The sequence below is a fragment of the Molossus molossus genome, unplaced genomic scaffold, assembly GCF_014108415.1.
Source record: "Molossus molossus isolate mMolMol1 unplaced genomic scaffold, mMolMol1.p scaffold_m16_p_1, whole genome shotgun sequence".
In the NCBI taxonomy this organism is placed as follows: Eukaryota; Metazoa; Chordata; class Mammalia; order Chiroptera; family Molossidae; genus Molossus; species Molossus molossus.
The window spans coordinates 167723818-167745446 of NW_023425344.1; the positions used below are offsets into that span (position 1 = coordinate 167723818).

General features: G+C 41.9%; 2 protein-coding genes across 2 annotated transcripts in view; one reads left to right on the forward strand and one right to left on the reverse strand.

Moving 5' to 3' along the window:
- The window catches only part of SNX6 (sorting nexin 6), a 65630-nt gene extending 54810 nt beyond the window's left edge, over positions 1–10820 (reverse strand). Inside the window, exons 1-2 of the mRNA XM_036281391.1 lie at positions 10789–10820; positions 10583–10630 (exon numbers count right to left, since the gene is read on the reverse strand). Of these exons, the coding sequence (XP_036137284.1) occupies positions 10583–10630; positions 10789–10794 (54 nt within the window). The 5' untranslated portion in view covers positions 10795–10820. The remainder of the gene's footprint in view (positions 1–10582; positions 10631–10788) is intronic.
- A 7857-nt stretch (positions 10821–18677) lies between these two features.
- LOC118618147 (60S ribosomal protein L38-like) lies at positions 18678–21052 on the forward strand. Its single transcript, XM_036244146.1, has 2 exons — positions 18678–18708; positions 20805–21052. The coding sequence occupies exons 1-2, from the start codon at positions 18678–18680 to the stop codon at positions 21050–21052; spliced, it is 279 nt and encodes a 92-aa protein (XP_036100039.1).
- The last annotated feature ends 577 nt before the right edge of the window (positions 21053–21629 follow it).

Below are 21629 nucleotides of genomic sequence, written 5' to 3' on the forward strand. Positions count from 1 at the left end.
AAGAAGAGAAAATGGATTAAGAAACACAAATACAGTATCATTACAAAAATACTTTAAAGGCACTGCCCTATTGTTTTTTTTTTTAAATCTTTATTGTTGAATGTATTACAGATGTTCCTCATTTTTCCCCCACTGACTCCCTCCTCCCCACTCCCGCCCCATCCCGCCTTTTCCCACGCTACTGTCTGTGTCCATTGGTTATGCATATAAGTTCTTTGGTTTATTTCTCTCCCGCCCCCCGCAACCCCTTTCCCTTTCAGGTTTGTCAGTCTAGCAATAAATGTGTACTTCTTAATCCCTTCACCTTTTTCACCCATTCCTCCAACCCCCACTTCCATCTGGCAACCAAGAAAATGTTCTCTGTATCTATGAGAATGTTTCTGTTCTGCCTGTTCATTTTGTTTGTTCATATATTTTATCTTTTTCTTCAAAAAAAACCTTCATAATTTCATATAATAACGGTTTGGTGGTGATGAACTCCTTTAACTTTTTCTTGTCTGGGAAACTCTTTATATGTCCATCGATTCTAAATGACAGCTTTGCAGGATAGAGTAATCTTGGTTGTAGGTTCTTGCTTTTCAGCACTCTGAATATTTCTTACCACTCCCTTCTGGCCTGCAAAGTTTCTTTTGAGAAATCGGCTGACAGCCTTATGGGAACTCCCTTGTAGGTAACTAGCTGCCTTTCTCTTGCTGCTTTTAAGATTCTCTCTACCTTTTGCATTTTGATGATGATGTGTCTTGGTGTGGGCCTCTTGGGGTTCATCTTGTTTGGGACTCTCTGTGCTTCCTGGACTTGTATGTCTGTTTCCTTCACCAAGTTAGGAAAGTTTTCTGTCATTATTGTTTCAAATAGGTTTTTGATTTCTTGCCCTCTCTCTTCCTTTGGCAACCCCAAAATGTGAGTGTTGGTATGATTGAAGTTGTCCCAGAAGCTCCTTACACTATCCTCATTTTTTTGGATTCTTTTTTCTTTTTGCTGTTCTGATTGGGTGTTTTTTGCTTCCTTATATTCCAAGTCAATGGTTTGCTTCTTGGCTTTATCTACTCTACTATTGAATCTGTGTAAATTATTCTTTATTTCAGTTAGTGCCTCCTTCATTTCTGACTGGTCCTTTTTTATGCTCTTGAGGCCCTAAGTTCATTGAGCATCTTTATAAGTAGTATTTGAACTCAGCATCTGTTAGTTTGCTTATCTCCATTGCTTAGTTCTTTCCCTAGAGATTTTTTCTGTTCTTTCATTTGGGACCTGTTTCTTTTTCTCTTCATTTTGGCTTCCTCCCTGTGTTTGTTTCTATGTATTACTTAACGGGAGGTATGGGGCTGGCTGAGACCAGATGCTGCTTGTTTGAAAGAATTTAGGAAAACCTGAAGCAGGATCCAAGCCAGGCCAATCCTATGGTTAAGCAACTGGCAGCAGCTTGGGTGGGCCTGAAAGTTGGGTGGGGCGGTGCCTTAGGGAATCACCAGGGCGGGACAACCAGTATGAGCCAGGTTGCTGGAGTCCCAGATATGGCAGCTGTCTGCCGCCCCAGGGAAGGGCTCACCAAAGGAACAAAGGTCTCTGGCAGCATGTCTGTCCTGGAGAAAGCCCCCTCCTCCAGCCCTGGCTTCAATGCCGAACAGCTCAGTTCTTCCCTGTGTCTCCAGGGCCCCTCACGCTGCCTCCCCTCCAAGCTTAGAGGGAGTGAGTCCGATAATTCAGTGCGCGGGCCCTTTAAGAGGAGCTGCCTGGGGCTCCAGCCGCATCAGTTTCCCTGAGCCTCAGTTCCTGCTGGTTTTTCCAGCCAGAAGTTATGGGGACTTCTCTTCCTGGCACTGGAACCCTGAGTGGGGCACCAGGTGTGGGATGGGGACCCCTCAGTCCTCAGGGAGGACCTTCCCAGCCGAGGTGCCCTCCTGATTTTTATCTGCCACACGTGGGTGTGGGACCAGCCTGTTGCGCCTCCTCCCCTCCTACGAGTCTCAATGTGGCTGCTGCTTTAATTTCGTAGTTGTAGGACTTCCATTCAGCTTGATTTCAGGTGGTTTTGAATGACGGTTGTTCTGTAGTTTAGTTGTAACTTTGATGTGGTTGTGGGAGGACGCGATACAGCATTTACCTATGCCGCCATCTTGACCGGAAGTCTGCCCTATTGTTGACAGATTAATTCTCCCCATATAATTATTTAGTAAAGAAGATATTCACTACTAGTTTACTACACTGACTCATTTACTCTTAAGTATCTACCTTAGAACCATTCCTAAAATATTAGTTTATCTTTTGCCAGAAAAGCAAATGTGTAGAGATGGATGGATGAAGGAAGAGGAAATGAAAGAAAATAATTCTGTTTATTACAACAACCTCCCATCTAGTTTCTTGCTTCTGCCCTTTTCTCTCTTCAATCTATTCCTTATAAAGCCACTAGAACAATCCAATTAAACTAGAAATCATTCTTCTGCTCAAAATCTAAGTGGTTCTGCCCTGGCTGGTTTGGGTCAGCAGTTAGAGCATTAACCCATGGACCAAAGGGTGGTGGGTTCAATTCCCAGTCAAGGGTACATACCTGGGTTGCAGGTTTGATCCCAAGCCTTGTGGGAGGCAACAAATTGATACGTCTCTCTTACATCGATGTTTCTCCTCCCCCACGCCCCCACTCTCTAAAAAGCAATGGAAAAATATCCTCAGGTGAGGATTAACAAACAAACCTAAGAGGTTCCACTTGGAGAAAAGCCAAGGTCCTTACAGTGGCTGGCCAGGCCCTATATAATCTGCATCTGACATGGTCCCTGACTAACCTACTATTCCTCTGGCTCATTGCAGCCCTGCCATTTTGGCCTTGTTGTTCTTTGAACACACAGACATGATGCCACCACATGAGTCTTTGCACTTACTGCTCCCTCTACCTGGAACATTCTGCCCCCAGACACCTATCTGCATGGCTCACTCTCTCATTTCCTTCAAGTCTTTATGAAATGTCACCCCATGAAGGTCTTGCCTGGTTACCCTATCTAAAACTACAGCTAATCCCAACCCCAATAATCCCTATCCCTCCCTCATTTTTTTCCATAGCACTTGTTTACCATCTACTATATTTTATTTATTGTTTTTTTAATGGTCTTCCCTGACTAGTATGTCAATTCTATGAGGACAAAGATTTTTTTGTTTGTTTTGGTCATTGCTATATTTCTAGGGCTAGCCCTTAACAAATATTTGTTGTGGAAAGGCAGAGTAGAAAGAAAGGTGGTAACTGTAACAGGGCTAAGAAACCGTTTTCAGGTAATTATGGTACAATCAATAAAAAATCCCATGAGACAGACAGACAAGTAAATTCTGTTAAGCTCACTAATTCAAGTCAAATTTTAAATATATTTAACTCCTATCCCAGTTATGATTTTGGAAGTCCTATAATACATCATTTCCATTACTACTCTATGTCCTGTATACCTAGCAGTCAAATCAATGGTTGATTATACATACATATTTCTGGAAACTGGCATTTGCAACCAGATTTCCTCTCATATACCATACCATACCATACCAGATACAAAAAAACATTACTAGAGTCACATGATAGGTCACTCCAACATCTTTCTTGCTGGTTGCGTCAACTCCCATTGCTCTTTTGCCAAAACTGACTTGCAAAGTCCTACATTTAGGATCAATTCAACCATCAACTTTCTTTTCTTTTGCATCTTGAGATGCTGAAGGTGGCTAGAGAAAAGTCATAACAGGTATTTGCAACCAGATTTCCTCTCACGGACTGTACAATAAAATATTACTAGGATAGTGTTAATGGTGTCTAACTATGCGTTCTCTCCAAATCAGTTATATTATAGTAGTACAACTATAACCCTTTACTCTTCAGACAATATACTAATATGCATTTATTCAATAAAGCTTTTTCCACACTTAAATGCAAACCACTGTCCTAGGCCTTGTGGAAGATATAAGGTGAACATTTTTAGTGAGAAATACAATATTATGTAATAAAACACTCCCTCACCACTTTTACTATGTGTACAATCTGATTTTATCAATCCCTCCGGTCCTGTGACCTTTCCGTACATTTCCAGTCTGTAAGCTCCCTTGCTGCTTCCCTCCTTTTCCAATCCACTCCGATATGTCACCCCAATACTTTTCTAATACCTTTATTACTGGTCTTGTCAACTCCCATTGCTCTTGTGCCATACTTCGCTTGTAAATTCCCACACTCAGGATGGGAAGGGGGGAAGAGAGAGAGAGATGAGAGACAAATATCTATCCATCTATCGGTTGCCTCCCATACACACCCTGACCAGGGACCAAACCTGCAACCTGGGTATGCACTCCAACCGGGAATCAAATCAGTGACCTTTCAATGCACGGGACAATGCTCAACCACTGAGCCAGGGCAACCTTTTCTTTTCTTTTCGAGTTGCTAAATGTGGCCAGATAAATGTCATAATTGTTTATAGTGATCCACTACAAATTAATGGTCTCCAAATTGCATTAGGCTCTTCAAACCATTCAACAATCCAAAGCAGATCTGCTTAGTTCCCTTCTGATTTCATTTAGCAACTACTCCAATCTTTTACTACCTCAACCCTTTACCATATTTCCACCCCGACTCTCAACAAATGACTCCTCCCATATCCTAAAGAAATAAACACTGGCACCTATTTTCCCCTCAGTCACATCAATAAACCTTTCAGGAAATAAATCTAGCCTCACCATCTTCTCCACATTCTCAGAAGTGGTATCCTGTGGAGGGCTGAAATGTCTGTCCACCTGAGCATTTAATCTTCCTGTCTCTTCCAGGACCTGCTCATACACTGCTCTTCTAGTCAAGGTAGCCTTGGTCTCACAAAACCTTCTTCACATACTACCTAATTTCCAAATCCAGTATTTTTCAGTCTTCTTGACCTCTCTGCAGTATTTCGTTTTGGTGGTAATTCTGGCCACTTTACAACTCGCTTAACTTCTGGGGGCCCCTCTCATTCTGTTCCTACTCCCTTCAGCTCTGCCAATTAGTCCATTTCTTCCTCTAGGGCCTTAAATGTTGGTTCCCCCTGGGTACTATCTAACCTTGGCAATCTCAGCCATTCTTGGCTAATAACTCCTTAATTTTTATCTTCAACTCAGGCCTTTTATTCTAAGTTCCCAATAGTAATTTCAAGTTACCAATGAGACATATCCACCTGAATGTATTCACTTATTAAACAATGGAATGCCTTCAATGTGCCAGCCACTGTCCTAGGTGCTAGGGATAGAGCAATGAAAAGACAATCCTCACCCATATAGATCTGACATTCTAGTTTAAGCAGGGATGGGATCAGATGCTTCATAGGCACTTGAAAGCCAACATATCTGAAACTAAACTTATTATTTACCTTCTAACTCTGCTCTTCTATATTCCTCATTTTCTCCTCCTCTGCCCAGCCTACATATTCACTTAGTCATGATGTCTTGCCAATTCTATCTTTTAAATATCTCGTCTTGCCAATTCTATCTTTTAAATATCTCTTTCTTCTGTCCCCTCTATCCCCTCTTCCACTACCTTAGTTCCATCTCATTTTGACTACTTGAATAATCTATTGACTGGTTTCTCCGTTTACTGAAGAATCAATCTGCCACCCCCACCCCCACCATCAGAATAATCTGCAATGCTAATTTTTCCAGGGCATAGGTCTTTCCCACTTTAAAATCCTTTAGGACTTCCCAAAGCCTGGAACCTTTATCATTATGCACTTTACACTCTATCTATAGTACCTTGCTCTATGTGGAACCAAATTATCTACATAGCATTCCCACAAAATTTCTGATCAACATTTAAGGCTTAGCTCCTTGGATAACATAGAGGTTAAGAATCCAGGACTTAAAAGTTAGACTGCCAGAGTTTGAACTCAGCCTATACTGGCTATGTGACGTTGGGCAAGTTAATCTCTGTGAACCCCCATTTTCCTTTCCAAAGTAGTAATAAGCAGCAGCTACTTCACAGGGATGAGAATTGAATTAATATATGGAAAGTCCCTGGCATGCAGTAAATGTTATATAGTGTGTAGTTATCATTACGTCTTCACTACTCCCCCTCCAACCAAGTTAAGCACTCTCTTCTTTGTACTCCTGTTGCACTTTATAAGTCCCTCATTACACTGTGATGGTCTCAGAGCAAAAACTTTCTCTTTTTCCTCTGCCAACAATCATCTTCTTATCCTCTGCCAACACAATCTATGTCATGTTTTATTTTATTTATTTAATTTTTTATTTTATTTGTGTGTGTGTGTGTGCCCCTAGCGGGAACTGAACCTGGGACTCTTTGGTCCGCAGGCCGATGCTCTAACCGCTGAGCCAAACTGGCCAGAACATCGGCCTGCGGTCCAGACAGACCCGGGTTCAGTTCCTGCTAAGGGCACGCACCTTGGCTGCAGTTTGTCCCCGGCCCTGGTTGGGTCATGCGGGTGGCAACCACTCGATGTGTCCCTTTCACGTTGATGTTTCTCTCTCTCTCCCTCCCGCTCTTATCTGAACAAAAAATGGAAAAGTATCCTCAGGTGAGGATAAAAAAAAAAGAATCACAATGAGTACATAAATAAGTGGAACAACAAAAATTAGTGTTTCTCTCCCTCTCTCTTCTTTTCTCTAAAATCAATTAAAGAATATAGTCAATATATAAAAAACAAATTTTTAAAAAGTATAGACAAAAATAAAAATAAAGTGCAGACAGAGGTGCTTGGGCAGTGACAAGTAGACAGAGCGTGCCTAGAGTGTGTGTCTGGGGGGACATATTGAGAAATGAAGCCAGCCTGAAAGGGTTATGAATGGTGTTTAATGCTAGCCTAAGGTTTGGACCATGTTGCAAAAAGAATTGGGTCCAAATAAGTTTTTTTGGCTAGTGGTACTATATGATTTAATTATTTTAGTTAGGTAACTCGAAGTAATGCGAAGGATGGATAGAAAAGTAGTAAGACTGGAGATAGACCAATGACAGATACTCCTACAATCAAGGCAAGAAACAGCAGGGACCTGAACTGGGGCCATGCAAATGAAAAATAGCATACACAACATTTCTGAGGTGAAATTAATTCGCTTCCATGAGTATGGAGAATCTGATTCAGGTTTCTTGCCTGCATGACTGGAAAATGATGACATTATGAAGACAAGGAATACAGAGGGAGGAATAAGGCTAGGAGTCCAGGGAAGGTATAGCTATTCCACCAGATGTAATTTTGAAACAATAAATATATTATTTAAATTCAAATCAAATGCTGAGAGAACTATGCCATAACACTGGCACCCACTGCTCTTATTTAACAAGCACATCAGAGCAAATGTGTCTGGCTCATTTGTTTACTAAATAGTGTTACTGTGATTAATTTGTAGGGGGGAAAATCCCCTATTATGTAGAGGTGTGGCTGAAGAGATTAAAGTGGTCATTCATTTTTAACACTGTGTATTCTTAAAGTCTGCTTTTGGAGTTTCTCACAGGACAGTATTTTCTTTAGGCTGTAAGACTCTCTTCTATCCCAAATACCATGATGAAAATTTAAGACTGCTTAAAAATTTAAACATAGACTTTAATTTTGCTTATTTGCTGCTCTGTATGAAATGCTTACATTACTATTTTTTTTTTTTAATCCTCACCCAAGGACATTTTTCGATATTTTGTTCAGATAGAGTGGGAGGGGGAAAGAGAGAGAGAAACATCGAGGTGAAAGGGACACATCAAGTGGTTGCCACCCGCACAACCCAACCAGGGCCGGGGACAAACTGCAACCGAGGTTCATGCCCTTAGCGGGAACCAAACCTGGGTCTCTCTGGACCGCAGGCCGATGCTCTAACCGCTGAGCCAAACCGGCCAGGGCTACATTACTATTTTTGAATCTGTGATGTCCCCTCTGCAATGCATATTAAATACGCACTTTATGCTTTTCTCTATTAAAACTCTTTATTAAAAGGCTGAACAAGGTAACCTAGACTATAAGTGCAATGTCTAAAAGTTCCACTTATAGCAATCTATTTCTATCAGAACAAGCACAATACAAGGAAATTAAAAGGCCAGATAGTTCTATTCCTGAAAAGAGGAAATAGCAAGATAACTTTGTGTAGCTACAATCAAACTTCAGTGCACAACAGAATCTTTTTGGGTTCTTGTTTAAAAAGTTGTTTTCTGCCCTGGCCAGTTTGGCTCAGCAGTTAGAGCGTCAGCCTGCGGTCCAAAGAGACCCGGGTTCAATTCCCGCTAAGGGTGTGTACCTCAGTTGCAGTTTGTCCCTGGCCCTGATTGGTCGTGCGGGTAGCAGCCACTCGATGTGTCCCTCTCACATCGATGTTTCTCTCTCTCTCTCTCCTTCCCACTCTACCTGAACAAAAAATGGAAAAATGTCCTCGGGTGAGGTTTTTTTTTGTCTTTCTCCCTCCTCAAGAGACTAATATACTTATGAGGGCACAGACCCAGAAACTTGTTTTTAAAACACTCCAGGAAACTGATGCAAGTGTTTCAAGGCTACTTTGAGAAATACATGCACTGGCTCTGATGTCAGAAACTTGGGTTTGAAGTTCACCTTTCCCAACTCCTACACTGACCATGTGACCTTTCTTTAAGGTTCAGATTTCTCATCCAGAAAAGAAGAATACTAAAAGCTTCACAAGTCAATGAAACAATGCTTACACAGTGTTTAACACAGTACCCAGCTGTAATTATTATTATGATTCACCCAGTTCCACAGGATAAAAATAAGGAGCAATTAGACATATATCCATATTCATCATGGCATTCTAAGTGCTTTCTAGGCACAGCCAATGTGGCTCAGTGGTTGATCATCAACCCATGCACCAAAAGGTCACTGGTTCGATTCCTAGTCAGGGCACATGCCCAGGTTGTGGGCCCAATCCCCAGTGGGGGGCATGCAGGAGGTGGCCAACCGATATTCTCTCTCATGGATGTTTCTATCTCTCTCTTCCTCTCCCTTCCTCTCTCTAAAATCAATAAAGAAAAAAAATGTAAATGCTTCCTAATTCATGGTAATGTTTTTCCATTTTTATCTTACAATTTTCATCTATAAGATTCTATACGAGCCTGTTGGTCAGGCATGTTCTTTGTACTCTCCGTTTAATTTTATAATACATGAAAAAAAATTTTGGACACATTACTCAAGTGGTTCCAGTTCCACAAGCAAATCTTACCAAAGGCATAAAGCCAGAAACACAAATATTCACTGGAAAATACTCTACATCAACATAAGTACTAAAAAAATCAATACTTTCACTGAACATTAGTCAGATTTTTACAAGGACGAAAATCCTGTTTGCTCTTCCTGGTAGACTACAAAAATAATCCGCAGTTGTTATCTAAATACAGAAGAGGCCATATGCCTTATATTTAGATAACTGTTTGTGTTACAACAATTCATTTCATTGAACTCCACTGGTTTCCCCTACGTATTTAAAATTCAAACTATAATTTCTAAGTGGTCATCTAACTCCACTGTCTTACCCCAAATGATACACATACATACACACACACACACGCACGCGCGCGCTTTAAAATTAAACAGAAACTACAATTTTTAGATAACTAGAAATCCTACATGATGCTTTTGCACTAAAAGTTTTAAATGATGCTTTTGTGTAAACTGAGAAATTAATTAATCATTTATCAAATAAAAGTATGCAGCACCTTCTGCATCTGTCTTATCATTTGAAAGCTTTATAAAGATCATCAACGAATACTAACTTATCTTTTATTAAAAAAAAAAAAAATCCTAAAAGAGTATTTTATCTCCTGCCAAAAATCGACTCATAGATGTGTCTCTCACATTACCTAAGATGAATAAGTAAATGCAAAATGGAAAACTAAAGTGCAGGCTGTTAAATGTGAGGGAACCATGAAACCTTCCTGAGCTGCAATTATCACATATCAATATTTTTCAAGTGCTCACTTGTACACGGCACTATAAAGATTACCACCCTTCAGCCAAGGCAAATGGAGGGAGAGGGTGGGAGGGAGAAATCGGAACTCTGAAGCTCCTTTCTGAAGTGGGATGCAATTCTACCCAAAACACCAACAAGGTAACTCTGCAAAAGATGTATTTTTTTTTTTTAGACATTAAGAAAAGTAGAGGTACCGCGAGCTACAAACACTTTGCAAAATCTGGTAGGTTACTGAAGAAGAGTTAAGAATGACTTAGAACAAGCCTGTACTATTATCTGTTTTACACATTAAGAGGGGTGGGCAGACGCGCATCTGAGAGGTCCCCAGGGGAAATTGAGGGTGACGCCAAGGTCTGAGGAGTTTTCATTGCCCTAAAGTAGCCAAGGGGGGAGTCCGGCTCCGGCCGCTACTTCCCCGCCTGCACTCCGACCCGGGAGGGGAAGGAGGTCCACGGCCGGGCCAGAGGCGGGGCGGGCGACAAGAAAGTGGCTGCGGGTTCCCGGGAAATCAGAACCGAGCGTCCCTGAATAAGGAAGGGCTGCAGAAGGGCGGGGCGCGGTGAGGCGAGGAAACCGAAAGGCGGCCGGCGGGGAAAGGGGGCCGCGCGACCGAGGACCCTTCCGCGCACCACACCCCGGGGCTGAGGCGGGGGAGGGAGGGTCCCGCGAACGAGACGGAGGCAGAACTTACTCCGCGGTCCTCCTCCGAGAGGAAGTCGGGGCCGTCGTCCAGGCCTTCCTGCAGGGTCCGAGGGGCCCAGCGCGCCGGGGAAGAGGACGGAATGAGGGAGACACAAAGGGAGACATTAGTGCCAGGCCGGTGAGGCCCCCACGGCCGCCCCGCGCCCACGGCCCCCACCGCGCGCCCGAGACTCAGCGCCGCTTGAGAACACCCACCATCATGGCTGCACCGAGGCGAGGGCCAGCGCAGGCGCGCACCGCACCGCGGGGCTAGAGGGAGCCCAGGGCAGCCGGCGGGGGCGGGGCCTCGAGTAGCCCCGCCCCACCTCAGCGCAGGGGGTAGGGGGCGGTGAGCTAGAAAGAAGAAAGGCAGGTCCTTCTACGCAAGGTCGAAGCACCCAAGTCGGAGGATCCAAAGGCCCAGACCCATTTGGCTGAGGACAGCTAGCAGTTGGACGGCTCTGGCCCGGGAAGGACTTGAGGCCCCTTGGGGAGCTGTCCAGTTCCCTTTCCCTGAAGGCTGCAAAGAAAAACCAAGTAAGCGCCCTCCGGAAGCCACAATAAATCATCTAATCTTTGTATTGTGCCACAGGATAATTAATCACAATTAATATTTTGCCGGGGAAGTTATGGGAACCCAAAACCTTAACACAGCAGTCGGGCTGTAATCACGTTTTTACTGCTGGCGAGGTAATAAGTAACTACCTGCGAGTTTGGGGCACTGTGGTTGAGCACTATAAAAATGAGTTGTTAGCATTACAAGAGTATTCCTTCCTTTATACCAAGAAGTGATCTCACATCTACTTCAACTGTTCAGCTGTGTAGCACCACACGGTGTCCACAGGCGCTTCAAAACACAAGGCAAGCCCTGGCCGGTTGCTCAGTGGTTAGAGCGTCGGCCCGGGGACCAAAGAGGCTCTGGTCAGGTTCCCGCTAAGGGCACGTACCTCCCTTGCGGTTTGCTCCCCCCGCCCCCACCGTTTGAGGTCATGTGGGTGGCAACCAGTCCATGTGTGTGTCTCTCTTCATCCCTCTCTCTACTATCTGAAGATAAGGGCAAAAAAATGTCCTCCGGTGAGGATTAAAAAAAAAAACAACAAAGCAAAATCATTCCTTACCATCGGACCACTTTACCTATACACACACAAGCAATCCCGTGCTTCCATTCAGTGAATGGCATCTTTAGAGGTTAAAGCCAGAAACCCCAAAATCCTATTCAAATACTGCCTCTCCTTCACTACAACATCTAGTAACCAAGTCCTATTGCTTCTGTAACTGATTATCTGCTGTTACTTCTTAAACTGGTCCCATTCCTCCCCACAGCATCCAGCAGTTACCTTCAGCATATCTCTTCTGGCAATATTCTCTTAACTTTTGTTATTTCTGTATCTCTTTCCTCCATTTTACACACTGCTGCCAATTTTCCTCCTAAGATACAGATACTATTGATAATTACACTATTTTTTTTTTTTTTTATCCTCACCCGAGGACATTTTTTCTATTTTTTGTTCAGATAGAGTGTGGGAGGGAGAGAGAGAGAGAAACATCGACGTGAAAGGGACACATGGAGTGGCTGCCACCCACACGACCCAACCAGGGCCGGGGACAAACTGCAACCGAGGTACGTGCCCTTAGCGGGAACCGAACCCGGGTCTCTCAGGACCGCAGGTCGACGCTCTAACCGCTGAGCCAAACCAGCCAGGGCTTGCTTTTTTTTTTTTTTTTTTTTTTTTTTTTTTTATCCTCACCCGAGGATATTTTTCCTTTTTTTTTTTTTTGTACAGATAGAGTGGGAGGGAGAGAGAGAGAGAGAAACATCGATGTGAAGGGACACATCGAGTGGCTGCCACCTGCACGACCGACCAGGGCTGGGGACAAACCGCAACCGAGGTACATGCCCTTAGCGGGAACTGAACCCGGGTCTCTCCGGACTGCAGGCCGACGCTCTAACCGCGGAGCCAAACTGGCCAGGGCGATAATTACACTATTACCCTGTTCAATAATCTTTACAAGTCTCCAGCTCCTCAGCTAATGATTCCAGGCCTTCCACTTTTGATTCTCTCCCTGTTTTGCCATGCCCATTGTTCTATCTTATTGCATGGAAGCTCTCAAAACAATAATATGAAACTTACTAATATTTTTATGAGAATTTGTAGCTTTCATTTTGTATGTAAAAAGAACAGGCATATGCCCTGGCCGGTTTGGCTCAGCGGTTAGAGCGTCGGCCTGCGGTCCTGAGAGACCCGGGTTCGGTTCCCGCTAAGGGCACGTACCTCGGTTGCAGTTTGTCCCCGGCCCTGGTCGGTTGTGCGGGTGGCAGCCACTCGATGTGTCCCTTTTGCATCGATGTTTCTCTCTCTCTCTCTGTTCCTCTCTCCCCCCCCACCACTCTACCTGAATAAAAAATGGAAAAATGTCCTCGGGTGAGGATAAAAAAAAAAAAAGAACAGGCATAGAGAGGTTAAGTTATTGCCTAGCAAGGGTTATTTTCCAATATGAGGGGGATGATGTTATTTTTGTCTTTTGTTTCTTGTTACCCAGTGCATTGTAATAAGTACTAGAGTAGTGTTTTTCATTGGGAGTCATGAGACATCATTCAGTGTCAGTGTAGTATGATGAGATGTCGGAGAAATGTTTCAGTAATTTGTTGCTTATTTAAAAAAATGCCAATGTTTCTTAATGTTTGTGGATTGAGGGTAATGCCTATAAAGCTCCACTTCCTAGATGGAAGAGTGGAGCTACAATTAATGTGTACAACTGATAGGGTCAGGTGTGTCCTTGTGGACAAATGTCAGGAATTGTCATATAGGACCACTACAGAGGCCTCTGATCATTAACCAAGGGCTTTAAATTTCAATATTTAAGCCATGTCCAGAAACATTGAAATTCTCAAATGCTAAACTTAAAAATCACTAGTTATGAAAAAAAGGTAGGATTTAAAAGATGAGTAGCCAACGAAAACGATCAAAAAAGACATATAGTAATCACTATAGTTAAAATCAGTAGCTAAGCACTGGCCAGTTTGGTTCAGTGGTTAGAGCATTGGCCTGCGGTCCAGAGAGACCGAGGTTCAGTTCCCACTAACGGCGCATACCTCGGTTGCAGTTTGTCCCCAGCACTGGTTGGGTTGTGTGGGTGGCAGCCACTCGATATGTCCCTTTCATGTCTATGTTTCGCTCTCTCTCTTTCTCTCTCTTCCTCTCTTTCCCTCCCACTCTATCTGAACAAAAAATGGAAAAATGTCCTCAGATGAGGATAAAAAATAAATAAAATCAGTAGCTAAAAACTCATACAAGTAGAGAACCCAACCTTGAAATAATTAAGTTGTTCACTAATACCCAAGCCTTCCTTTCTGAGCAAAGGTCTCACCTGTGAATGATAAAAAGTAATTATCAGTAACGAATACTAACAGCTATAAAAAAGCCAGTTAGAGAAATTAAGGGATATCAAAAGAAAAGAAATTAAGATAAGCTCACATAACAGATTTTTCTATTACTTGTAAAATAAATCAAGTCCGGCCGGTGTGGCTCGGTGGTTGAGCGTCAACCCATGCACCAAGAGGTTGCCGGTTTGATTCCCAGTCAAGGCACATGCCCAGGTTGTGGGCAAAATCCCCAGTGGGGGATATGCAGGAGGCGACCAATGGATATTCTTTCTCATCGGTATTTCTATCTCTCTCCCTTTCCCTTTGTGTCTCTCTAGAATCAATATGTTGTGGTTCAGTCCCTGGCCCTGGTCGGGGTCATGTGGGAGGCAACCAGTCGATGTGCCTCTCTCACATAGATGTTTCTCTCTCTCTTTCCCTTTATTAAAAAAATAAAGTCAGCCCTGGCCAGTTTGCTCAGCAGTTAGACCATCGGTCTTTGGACCAGTGAGTCCCGGGTTCGGTTCCCGCTGAGGGCATGTGCCTCGGTTGTGGTTCATTCCCGGTCCTGGTTGAGGTCGTGCGGGTGGCGACCCGTCAATGTGTCTCTCTCACATCAATGTTTCTCTCTCTCTCTCTCTTACTCCCTCTCTCTCCTTCCCACTCTGTCTGAAGATGAACGCAAGAATGTCCTCGGGTAAGGATAAAAAAATAAATAAATAAATAAAAGTAAATAAAATCAATCAATAAAGAATAAAATAAAATAAAATAAATCAAGAAGATATTAAAGCTGAATCACTCCTCTAATACTTTTAACCAAATAATTAATTTTTCATCTTGTTTTTTATTTAAAAAAAAATTTTTTTTATCCTTACCCAAGGACATTTTTCTATTTCTTGTTCAGATAGAGTGGGAGGGAGAGAGAAAGAGAGAGAGAGAGAGAAACATCGATATGAAAGGCACACATCAAGTGGCTGCCACCCACACGACCAACCAGGGCCAGGGACAAACTTTAACCAAGGTACATGCCCTTAGCAGGAACCCAACCCAGGTCTCTCTGGACTGCATGCCGACGCTCTAACTGCTGAGCCAAACTGGCCAGGGCTCATCTTGTTTTAAACAAGATAGATTTCTATAAAATTATCTACTTTTATATAAATGTCATGAGCAAATTAAGTTGAATTATAATCTGATTACTTCAAAGATTTAGCTACATGAAAGTAAAATGTTATAATTGTGAAGTCTCCCAACAGTGTACTTCAAAAAAAAAAAATGTATTGGAAGATTTAGAAAAGAGTAAAATTTTAGAGAATGATTAGTGAGTTACTTTTAAATTTTGGAAATAAAAAATTATATTTGCCTTGAATCTTTTTGTCAAACAAAAATTTATCTAAAAGAAATACTTAAAAATATGAAATAGTAGTTATTTAATTAGATGAAGAAGAAAACAAATTCTTTTATCATGTTCTGATCAAAGTTTTCACAAAAACATATTTTTATAAATTCTTCACTTCCTCAAATTCTTGGAGACCCTGTTCTGTTTTAGACAACTTTTTTTTTTTTTCCTCACCCAAGGACATTTTCCCATTTTTTGTTCAGATAGAGTGGGAAGGAGAGAGAGGGGGGGAGAGAGAGGAACATCAACGTGAAAGGTACACATCAAGTGGCTGCCACCCACATGACCCAGCCAGGTCTGGGGCCAAACTGCAACCGAGGTTCGTGCCCTTAGCGGGAACCGAACTGGGATCTCTCTGGACAGCAGGCCAACACTCTAACCACTGAGCCAAACTGGCCAGGGCCACATACCTACTTTTAAAGGGGACTGGTATAACTACAATTACCTTAGAGTAGTGATTTTCAGCTGTTGTGCTGCAAGAATTTTTAAAACATGCAATACCTGACATTTTAGTCAGGGGCACTGACCTCTTTCCCCTTAGATTGTCAAATAAAAGAAGTGACAACAACCAACACAACACTAGCCATTCAGTGTGAATGAATTAAAATTATACCTATATATTTTTTTGTCAGATTGGCAAAGAATATATTTTTGGTGTGCTGCAGAATGTTAGTAATTCGTTTATGTGTGCCATGAGATGAAAAAGATTGAAAATTGCTGGTTTAGAGACTAAGCCTTAGATCAATTGGGAATTATTGCTGAGAAAGGGGTTGGGACTAGCCTCCCCAAACCACAAGGCTTCTTAGAAGAGTGTTGCATCTGAATAAAGTTGGAGATTCTAGGAGGAAGAGAAAGGTAAATGGATGTGGGGCAAAAAGCCATCAGAGTCTCCTATAATAGCAATCAACAAAGCAATCAACAAAGACATGTTCTTTAACACTGTCCATATCTGTTAGGTACAATGCTAGGCTCTGATAAAATGAATCACTTATAATCCACTACTTAGAGATAATCACAGTTCATATCTTGGCACATATCCCTTTAAATATTTTCCTGAGCATACATACCTCATATAATATTTTTATTGACATAATCAAGATAATATTTTATATTATACTATTAGGTATATTATTGTTCTTCAGCATGAATTTTAATAACTGTATAATATTTAACCAATCCCCACTGTTTAAAATTGACTTTATGTTTTGGTTTGTTATTTAAAAAAGAATAGTATAGATTGGCTGGTGTGGCTCAGTGGTTGAGCGTCAACCCATGTACCCAGAGGTCGCCAGTTCGATTCCTGGTCAGGGCACATGCCCAGGTTGTGGGCCCAGTCCCTAAGGGGAGGCATGTAGGAGGCGGCCGATTGATGTTCCCTCTCATCAATGTTTCTAGATCTCTCTCTCTCTCTCTCTCTTTCTTCAAAACAATAATAAGAAAAATAGTATAAAGCACATCCTAGTAGTTATATCTTTGAAAATATATCTGATTACTTTTCAGATATGCAATTATTATAACAAAAGTTTTAAATAGCCATTTCCAAATTACTCTCTAGAAATGTTGTGCTAATTTATATGCCCACCAACATTGTATGAAGTGTCCATTTTCCCTCATTGTGTGTATCTACGTTCTATACCTAGCACAGTATCTGCCACATAACAGGCATAAAAAAATATTCATTGAATAATTTATTTGCAAAGTAAAAAGGCAATTTTATTGTTTTAATAGTGGCTTTGAACTTTTGTTCAAAGCTCTATATTTTGTTCAAGCTCTATTTAGATATATTTTCTCTCCTCTTTTGTCATATTCCATTATTTTACATGAGGATTCAGGGCATACAGAAAAAGCAACAAGAACTCAAATCTTTCAACAAGTATTTGAAATAAAAGATCTGACTTAATTTGCATTTTAGGTAGAGTGGAGCAGGCTAAGAACCCTACTGTCTATTACTTAGGAGAAGAATTCTACTCAAAGATCATTCTGATTTTTTTGTTTTGTTTTTTTTAGGATGAAACCAATTTTTCTGAGGGCCTTCTGAGGAGGGTCGAAGCGCTGAGAGGACAATGAGATCTGACATACTCCGCCTGGCCGGGATCTCCATAGCTTCACAGCTGCTGAAAAAGCCATTCTGATTTTTCTTTTAAGTCAAAGAACTTTCAAACATCAAAAATATTTAATTTTCAAAAATTACACTTTTGCTTTTTCAAGAACAGACCTTTTGTATAACATGAGGTGAAGCTGTGTGGTCTTGTTTTTTTTTTTTTTGAATCATAGAAAAAGAGAATTTTAAGATATTTTTCAAAATTATTGGACTCTATACATCATGTAACTTGTTTCTCTAGTTAAGAATTTCTACCTTCAGCCCTGGTTGGTTTGGCTCAACGGTTAGAGTGTCGGCCTGCAGTCCAGAAAGACCTGGGTTCGGTTCCCGCTAAGGGTGTGTATGTCGGTTGCAGTTTGTCCCCGGCCCTGGTTGGGTCAAGGCCGCGTGGGAGGCAGCCAATCCATGTGTCCCTTTCACGTTGATGTTTCTCTCTCTCTCTCTCCCTCCCACTCTATCTGAACAAAAAATGGAAAAATGTCCTCGGGTGAGGATAAAAAAAAAATTTTTTTTCTTCTACCTTCAGAATAAAAAATAAAACATTCTACTACTTTGCTAGGGTTCCCTCCCTTTTCTTTTGTGTGTGAAGCTTTTCCACTTTTTCCTATATTTTGAAAGCTAAAGTATTGTTTACAGTTCTGGTCTGCAAAGAATGCTGATGACTCAAGATGTCTCCAAAAAAAGTGATTAACCCCAAAAACAAAATCTTAGCAATTTCTAACCATTTTTGGATACTCTCTCTACTCACAGTGTACTGTCATTAATATAGTACATTTTCATCTTTTGAAGATTGAATTTAGGAGTTGAGAAATCCTTGTCTTCTCTTAATCATATCATATTAATTTTTTAAAAATATTTTTTCTTTATTGATTTTAGAGAGAGAGGAAGGGAGAGCGAGGGAGAAATAGAAACATTGATGAGAGAGAACATTAATTGGCCGCTTCCTGCATGCCCCACACTGGGGATTGGGCCCACAACCTGGGCATGTACCCTGAGCAGGAATTGAACCGGAGACCTCCTGGTGCATGGGTCTATGCTCAACAACTGATCCATACCAGCTGGGCCGCATTAATTTTTTAAGCTCCATCCTTTTATTATTTTGGTCAGCTAACAGATAATTAACTTTAACATGGACAATTACATTCACTATGCTGACAAATATCACCACCATCCCCAACACCAGATGGGTTCTTCTGGATAAAGTTTCAATTTGGTAATTGAATTGTACAATCTCATGTGCAATAATGAGTGAAGCACTGCAGCTTAAAAATAAAGGTATATGGGCCCCGCCAGTGTGGCTCAGTAGTTGAGTGTCAACCCATGCACCAGGAGGTCACCAGTTCGATTCCCAGTCGGGCACATGCCCGGGTTGTGGGCCCAGTCCCCAGTGGGGGTCATACAGGAGGCGGCCAATAGATGTTCTCTCTCACCAGTGTTTCTATTTCTCCCTCTCCCTTCCTCTCTCTCTAAAATCAATAAAGAAAAAACATTTAAAAAAAAGTTATATGGGACTATTAACAGGTTTTTCTTTTTCTTTTCTTTTTTTTGTTAATCCTCACCTGAGGATATTTTTCCATTGATTTTTAGACAGAGTGGAAAGGAAATAGGGGAGAGAGAGAGAGAGAAAGAAACACTGATGTGAGAGAGACACATCGACTGGTTGCCTCCCATACAACCCCGATAGGGGGCCAGGGATCAAACCTGCAACCCAGGTATGTGCCCTTGACTGGGAATTGAACCTGTGATCCTTAGGTCCTCAGGCCGAAGCTTTAACCTCTGAGTCAAACCGGCTCAAATTTTTAAATTTTTATTTATTGATGTTGAAAGAGAGAGAAAGATCAATTTGTTATTCCACTTAGTCTTGTATGTGCCCTGACTGGGGATCAAACCCACAACACTCTAACCAACAGAGCTACCCAGCCAGGGCTATTAAGTTTCTATAAATTGCTTTCTAAACTATGTTACAAATGTGCTCTGCCAGATTTGTTTTTCTTTTTTGACCCCCTACACTCATTTCACCTATTCCCTACACCCCACCTCTGCAACTACCAATCTGTTCTCTGTATCTATGAGCTCCATTTTTTTTTCAGATTCCTTATATAAGTGAGACTATATTGTATTTGTCCTTCTCAGTCTGACATGTTTCACTTAGCATAATGACCCCAAGGTCTACCATGTTGGACCTTGAATGCAAGATTTCATTCTTTTTTATGGGTGAATAATATTCATATATATGTCACATTGTCTTCATCCATTCATTCATCCATGGACATGGATATTGTTTCCATATCTTTGCAATTGTAAATAATGCTGCAATGAACATGGAGATGCAGATATCTTTTTGAGTTAGTGTTTTTGTTCTCTTTGGATAAATATTCAGAAGTGGAATTGCTGGGTCACATGATAGTTCTATTTTTGATTTTTAAAAGAATCTTCATACTGTTTTCCATGGAGGCTGCACCAATTTACATTCCCACCAATGGTGCACAACTGTTCCCTTTTCTGTTCATCCTCACCAACACTTGTTTCTTTCTTTTTTTAAAAAGTTATTTTTGTTACAGATGTTTCTCCTTTTTTCCCCATTGACACCCTCCTCCCCATCTACCTCCCGTCCCCAGCTTTGTTGTCCATGTCCATTGGTTATGCGTACAAGCATATAAGTTCTGTGGTTTATCTCTTCCCTCCCCTCCACTGCCTTTTGTGAGGATTGTCAGTCTGTACCCCACTTCCATGTCTCTGGGTCAACCTGTTCCTCAGACTGTTATGTTCATTATATTCCACTAGTAAGTGAGATCATGTGATATTTGTAATTCTCTGCTTGGCTTGTTTCCCTTAGGATAATACTCTTCAGGTCCCTCCATGTCGTCTCAAAGGATAAGAGATCTTTCTTTCTTACAGCTGCATAGTACTCCATTAACTCTTGTTTCTTTTTTATAATAACCACTTTAACAGGTGAGAGGTGACCTCTCACTATGGTTTTGCTTTGCATTTCCCTGATGATTAGTGACGTTGAGCCTCTTTTCTGTACCTTTGGTTATCTGTATGTCTTCCTTAGGGAAGTGTCTATTCAGATCTGCTGCTCGTGTTTTTTTTTTAAGATTTTTAAATTGGCCTGGCCAGTGTGGCTCAGTGATTGAGTGTTATCGATCAGGAGGTCACCGGTTCAATTCCCGGTCAGGGCACATGCCCGGGTTGTGGGTCCGATCCCCAGTGCGGCGCATGCAGGAGGTGGCCAATCGATGTTCTCTCTCATCGATGTTTCTATCTCTCTCTCTCACTCCCTTCCTCTCTCTCTAAAATCAATAAAGGAAAAAAAAAATTTCAAAAAGATTTTTAAAATGCTTTTTCTTCTTCGCTGCTTCTTGCCGCAGCTGTGCCAGCCGCACGCTCTCCTTGCCTCATAGCCACGCCTGGCAAAGTTGAGGAAATCAAGGACTTTCTGCTCACAGCCAGGCGGAAGGATGCCAAGTCTGTCAAGATCAAGAAAAAGAAGGATTACGTGAAGTTTAGAGTCCGGTGCAGCACATACCTCTATACCTTGGTCATCACGGACAAAGAGAAGACCGAGAAGCTGAAGCAGTCTCTGCCCCCAGGTTTGACCGTGAAGGAGCTGAAATGAACCAGATGCGCTGATCTGTATTATAATGTTAAAATTTTTTTTTAAAAAACAGATTTTTAAAATAGATTTTGAGAGAGAGAGGGGAAGGGAGAGGGAGAGAGAAACATTGATGTGACAGTGGAACATCAATCGGGTGCCTCCTGCACTCCTTGAACCAGGGATCAAGCCCACAGCCCGGGCATGTGCCCTGACCAGAATCAAACCAGCAACCCCTTGGTGCATCAGATAAGGCCCAACCAACTGAACCACACTGGTCAGGGCAGCTGCTACTTTTTTTTGGTTTTGTTTTGTTTTGTTAATCCTCACTCAAGGATATTTTTTCCATTACTTTTTTTTTTTTTTTAGAGAGAGTAGAAAGGAGGGAGGGAGGGAGAGAGAGAGAAACATCGATGTGAGATAGAAACATTGATTGGTTGCCTCCTGTACATGCCCCAAGCACACACACCAATTTGGGATCAAACCTGCAACCCAGTTATGTGCTTTGACTGGGAATTGAACCCCCGACCTTTCAGTACACAGGACAGAGATCCAACCAACAGAGTCACACCAACCAGGGCTGAACTGTACACTTTAAAAG

What these genes read in the sequence shown, in the direction of transcription:
- LOC118618147 (XM_036244146.1), top strand. Translation starts at nt 18,678, where the DNA reads ATGAGTGAAGCACTGCAGCTTAAAAATAAAG. An exon ending in ACTGCAGCTTAAAAATAAAG is followed by an intron (nt 18,709 to 20,804) that starts GTATATGGGCCC and finishes TTCTTGCCGCAG; the next exon opens with CTGTGCCAGCCGCACGCTCT.